Source organism: Taeniopygia guttata, chromosome 1A (genome assembly GCF_048771995.1).
Source record: "Taeniopygia guttata chromosome 1A, bTaeGut7.mat, whole genome shotgun sequence".
NCBI lineage: Eukaryota > Metazoa > Chordata > Aves > Passeriformes > Estrildidae > Taeniopygia > Taeniopygia guttata.
In genome coordinates, this window is record NC_133025.1 from 28,897,423 (window position 1) to 28,903,422 (window position 6,000).

The 6,000-nt window shown below is 44.6% G+C and overlaps 1 protein-coding gene across 3 annotated transcripts in view; it reads right to left on the reverse strand.

Annotated features, from left to right (window-relative positions):
* ADAMTS20 (ADAM metallopeptidase with thrombospondin type 1 motif 20) overlaps window positions 1-5,746 on the reverse strand; it is an 89,020-nt gene extending 83,274 nt beyond the window's left edge. For all 3 annotated transcript variants that reach the window (XR_004365921.3, XM_072922253.1, XM_002194104.6), the window contains exons 1-2: window positions 5,569-5,746; window positions 4,937-5,283 (exon numbers count right to left, since the gene is read on the reverse strand). Coding sequence is in view for 2 of the 3 variants with exons in the window: in XM_072922253.1 (XP_072778354.1) it covers window positions 4,937-5,283; window positions 5,569-5,659 (438 nt within the window). In the remaining variant the exon portion in view is untranslated. The remainder of the gene's footprint in view (window positions 1-4,936; window positions 5,284-5,568) is intronic.
* Between the last annotated feature and the right edge of the window lie 254 nt (window positions 5,747-6,000).

Consider the following 6,000-nt stretch of genomic DNA (forward strand, 5'->3'; position numbering starts at 1 on the left):
AAAACCTTTTTACTTAAAACCACTTTGTGCTGATCAGAGACAGAGCAAATGCTGAGGGTTATAATGGAAGCACTGAAACTCTTCCTGTTTTGCAGATCCAGAGCTGGAGTCTCACCTTATATATGTGTGTGACACAAGAAACCAGAACCACTAAGTGGGAGTCTTCAGATCACCCAGCCAGTAGCAATAAGACTTTGTTTGCGCAAGCAAGACTCAATTACCTTGAGTTGACACTTTAATAGGATTGTTTTCCTAGCTTATGATGGAATCAGTATATTAAGATAAAAAAAATATAAAATCCAGTATGTGCCTTATGGATGTTCATAGCTTTATAAATGTAACACAAATACTGAAACTATCCTGCCTTCTAGATTCAGAAAGTAACTTTTCTGAAGTGACAGCTTAGAAGTTAAAGCATTAAATTACATCAAGGTAAGTGTGTTTTCCAGTTACAAATGTTAAAGTTTCTTGGAAAAAACAATGTAGTTTCACTCACTGAGGTTGTTAGTACAAAGGAGCACAAAACCAGGGAGCAGATATCTGGATTTTGTCACCTGTACTAGATCTTCACAAGAAACTAGATGCTGGCTATTCTAGCAGTAGCTTCTAGCAAGTTTTTGGCTTTGTATTGTTGGGGGTTTTAACCAAACAATTAAAAATCACAGTTTCTTAAGACAAATTCCAAGACTGCTTACTTTTCCTTAAAAGGAGCCACTTTACCCATTCATAGCAACAGACAGAGCTGTTTTCAAAACCTCTCAGAAAGGTGATTCGCTGACCCGTATTAATAAAAATAAACACAAGTTCCCCTACTGAGGATTGCGAAGATCCACACTTTGGTTCATACTCCTGCCATTCTCCTGACAAAAGCAAGTCTGATGTGCAGTAAGGGAGCATTACCAAAGGGCTCCCTTGAGCTGCTGAAGAAGAAACTTGTCACACTCCAAAGCTACATTAGAACATAATGGTCCTGCCTCCCTGGACTATAGGCAAATCCATGCAAGAAGAGATTCATGTGTAATTTTCTACTCCTAACTTCTGCCAGTCAGTGAGCATGTGAAATTGCTCTACACTCAAGAGACCAGAAAGAATGTGGTTTTTTCTTCTTTCTTACCTTTTCATATCTCACTTCTGGAACTTAGCTCATAAAAACTGATTTTAACTGTTCTCAGCATCAGCCAACCTCTGAGAAAAAAATACCAGGTTTCTCAACAGACTAAACAAACAGTTTCTATAGCATTCATTCAAGATGATGAAGAAAAACCCAACCAAAAAAAGCTTCTTTCTTTAGATGGGTGCTTCTAGGAATTAAGGTGCATTCTAGTTAAAATATGGGAGCTGTCATCATTTATAAGACACTTCATTCACTGGTATTAGCTTGTGTTTGTCATTAAGCTCTTAAGTCACATGTTCTCAAAAGTTAAATGATTTTTAACTATTTGGGATTTTACCTCTTTGGTTTTGCTGTCTGCATAACATTTGAAAGGTATCTTTAGTCTACATGCATCAAAGAACCTCCTCAGCAGATCCCGTTCCCTATGTTTGTAGAAAGCTATAACTGACTAATACAGTAAAAGCAAAAAATATGGAACTTAAGAAAATAAAGTGAAATAAAGCATAAAATCTCAAAAAATACTCCAAAGATGCAAGAAATATGCCTGTATGTGATCAGATGTTCTGCACTGAGGCCATCACTCCAAATGACCTCCTGCTTTTGATGGATCCCAAAGTTCCCTAATTATGCACTCCCTCCTTGCAATTATACAGACTCCCTGCTGACCTTCTAACCTCCCTGTGCCATTTGCACCCCTGAACCCAGGGCATGGTCGGAAATGTAACACAACAAAACTGCATACAGCATGTCAGGAGCCATTAAGCAATGCTCCATGGATACTCTGGGTTGTAGGTGCTTTTAACACATGCAGGAAAAGGCTTAATGGAGGGTGAAAAGGCAAAGCAGAGTGGAGTGGGACAACACACTCAACCTGAGAATGCAAAAAAAGAAAAGAAGGAACTTGAGGAGGAATGAAGCTGTGAATGAATGCAGTCAGACCTTGGGGATAAATGCCTATAGGATAAAGTGAACGCAAGTACCTGGTTTCACTTCACAGGACTCTGGATGACATATCCAGAGCAATTTTTAAAATTCCATTGTTACATTACACTCCCTGTATCTTTATAACTAAGTACACCTCACTAGCTTTTACAGAACTGGTCAAATATAAGCAATTTTCTTACATATGCAAAGCTGGAAGATAGTTCAAAGCAGTATCATAACTTCCATACACTAAGCTCAAATTCAGCAATCCTACAAAGAAAAAGGATTTTACCTAAAATAAATATAATGCAAGGCTACTGAGTCAACCAGGTAACCTAGCCTTATTTCTACCCTCTTGCTCCCAAGAAATAGTATCTTACCTCTGTAGCAGTCAGACTTGAAATGTTTGGATGCACTCATGAAGCATGGCACTGTTCATTAAAAGACTATAATATAACGGAGTAATGTATTTTTTCAGGTGCATTTGTTGAATGCAAAAACCCATGAAATTTTAAAAGGTTTGAGGATAAAAATATCTTTTTAATAATTTTTGAGGGTAGTCCATCTAGGAATAGGGAATGCATTCAGGGAGGATAAGATCTCACAGGACAATTCCACCTGGTCTGTAGTTCCCTCTTTTCGCATTAATTCTTCTCTTAACTGCAAAAAAGTTTTCTCCTTTGGCAGTCGCACAAGGCAGAAAATATCTGCTTTGAATCCATGAAAGAAAACATTAGCCTGAAGGTTCTGAGGCAGGTTGAAGGACACTGTGCAGTTACAGGCAACCAGCTGGCTGTGACCACCACACAATCCCTCCCTGGAAAACTATAGGCATATCCCACAGAAGTGCAACAGCATCCATGGAGGCTCTGCTTCCTCCCCTTGAAACCACCACCACTGAGGGGAAAGCAGACGCAACACTGGCTATGCTACATACCTTCCAAGGCCGTATCTGCCTGCACAGAAAGTGAAATGAGAGGTGACACAAAGTCCTGAGAGCAGCAAGACAGAAAGGTCTTTGCTGGCGGCTCAGACCGGGAACTCTGTGAGCCAGGCAGGAAGCTGCAGTGGAATCTGCAGTGACAAGTTCACAAGGCTCATCTAGAAGATGCAAAGGCCTAATTTAAAGGCACTCAGGGATTTCTGACCACACACATACATGATGATACTGTAATATATCAGTAAGGAGGAGGGGGGAGAGAAATAAGAAGTGAGACATTCAGCTTGTCGCAGGCAAGAAGATGGTCCTGTGATGAAGAATTTGAGAACTGATAAATAAGGTATTTGAGACAACTTTTAGCAGCAGTAAGTGTAAGTTTTGATGAAAACATGTACATTTTGAATGTACATGGTCTCTTCAAGTAACGCAAAGCAACAATTTACAAGAACAGAATTCAAACAGGTAGCAAAGATTATGAAAGTAGAAATTCTTAGAATTTCTCATATTTATTCTGTAGAAAGTATGCCACTATTCTCAATGACATGACATTTGAGCATTTATTAAAACATGAAACATGGAAGAAATAAACCAAAACCAACCATATTTGTGATACCTCATCTTCCCCTCTCTTAGCAAACATACTACTCCCTCTCTTAGTAAACAAATTAATATATTTGGTATAGTTTTGAATTGGGTTTTGGATAACGCAGTCAAGAACCAATGAGTTCTTTGTAAAGCAAGATATATAGATAAAACTTAGGATGAGTACAGAATTACTGTTTTCAAATACTTGTTTCTTCACTAATTTCCAAGGACTATGCAAAGTCCACACACCTCAACCCAAAGACAAGATGGTATATACCCAAATATCCAAGAAGCACAAGAAAGATGTGTGTCTTTCAAATGGCAGTTATTTATGGTTCTCTCTTCTATCCTGTGTATCACCTTCTTTTAATACACATTAAACAGTCCTAAATACATCCAACCAATTGCATTCTATTTTGTGTAAGCTACTAGAAAGAGCCAAGTAAATGAAGTTGGATTTTTCTTGAGGTCCCGAAAATAAGTCTTGCACCTTCAGTTTCCCGAGTGACTGCAAAAAAATGGAACAACCCCAACTTAAATTCACAGTAATATTTACAATGCTGTATTTCTTCAGTGTGCCTGTCACACAACTTGTCCTTGGCATTGCAATAAATAGTGATGTGGTAAAGCACAAGGTACCAGTCTTCATGTTCTAGGCACAAAACTGTAAAATTTAGCAACACAGTAGAACTGTTTTCAAAGGCAATTGTGTTATACTATTTCTGCATTATCACTTTGGAAGATATAAATGCTATCAAGGGTTAAGTGCAGAATGCATATCATTGCAGTTTTGATTTGTCTATTCAATTCAATTCTTAAGAAGCGTTTTACAGACACACTTCCACTGAAGTTGGGAAATTTCCTATTCCTTTTTTAACAGAAATGTGTTTAGAGAGCACTGCTGCACACTTCTTAGGATATAACATACCTTACAGTATTGTTGAAAGCTGAGGAAGTAACTGATCAACACCAGCTCTTCTCTCACCATCTCAACTCCTCACTCACACACAATATCTGTTAAGCTACAAATACATAATTGATACCAACTGACAGCATCATTTTATCAAGACAATAGCTTACTGTGTTTCTAAGGCATGATTTTCCCCTCCATTATAACGCTCTTGGTGTCAGGAGCTACATCAACCAACTATGTTAATGGCCAGCAAGAGATCCTTTGAAAGCGGCATTTGTATACCCCACCAGAGAAGTATCATCATGACTGCACACTGCTGATGACAAGACATTTCATGACCAACTACTTGGAATGATGCCCAATAATTTCCAGCTTAGCTCTCCAGCAAAGGCATTCCACTACATTTCTTTCAGGGAGGAGAATATGAATGGAGACAGGAAGCAGCGACCAACATGCTTACCAAACCACCACAGATGCTGAAGACAGCCATGTGCGTCTCCTGGGCATTGACATGCCCGCGATAGAAACAGTGGCGCAAATCAGGGGAGGACTGCTTCTGCGGCGCCCCGACGTGCACCACCGTGTACTGAGCAGCAACGAAGCCTGCGTCAGCACTCAGGTTGAGCTGGAAGACCTGTCCGTATGCTCTGATCTGGTAATGTGTTCGGAAAGCAGCGGGCTCCAGCGGTGCCTCCAAGCTCCTTTTCCTCCTTCTGAAGTGATGCGTGTGCGGGAAAACTTCTCCAAACTCATTCACTCGGACAGGTGTGATGATTTCGTAAGAAGAGAGCTGCTTCACCAAGGTCTCTGCAAGAAAAGACAGGAGGCTCAGCCTGACGCCGCAGCACAGCAGCAACCTCTCGCCGGCACCGGCACGGCTCCTGGCACGGCGCTGGTGGCGCCAGCCCGGGTCCGGTGACAGCCGGGGGCGGGGGGCTGCTGCCAGCACGCCCGCGAGACCCCGCCGCTCGCCGGGAGCGAGCGCTGCCTCCGCCCGCCCGCCCGCTGGGGAGCGGCGGCTGCCCCGGAGGGCACGGCGCCCGCCGCAGGGCCGGGACCCCGGGCCGTGCCGCCTTGCTGCCGCTCGCTTACCTTGTCTGGGGTGGAAGCGGACTGCCCAGGACGCGGCGACGAGCAGGGAGAGGGGGCACAGCAGAGCCGCCAGCCGCCTCGCCCCCCGCATGGCTCGCTGCGCGGCGGTCGTGCCCGCAGCGCCCCCGGGCCGCCGCCGCCTCAGCGCCCGCCGGCCGCCCGGGCCGGCCCCGCGCCGCGCCGCTGCTCCATGCGCGCCGCGCTGCTCCTCGTGTGCCGCCGCCTCCGCGCCCCGCACTCGCCCGCGGGAAGCCGCCCGCGCTCCCTCCCCTCCCGCCCCTCGCCTCCGCTCCCCCAGCTCGCTCCCCGCCGCCGGGGTGGGCGAGGGCGGCCCTTCCCTTCCCGTCCCTGCCTCCGCCTCCCGTGCCGCTGCCCCGCGGCCGGCGGGGCGGCGCGGAGATGCCCGCTGCCCCCAGGCGGGGCCATCCCGCA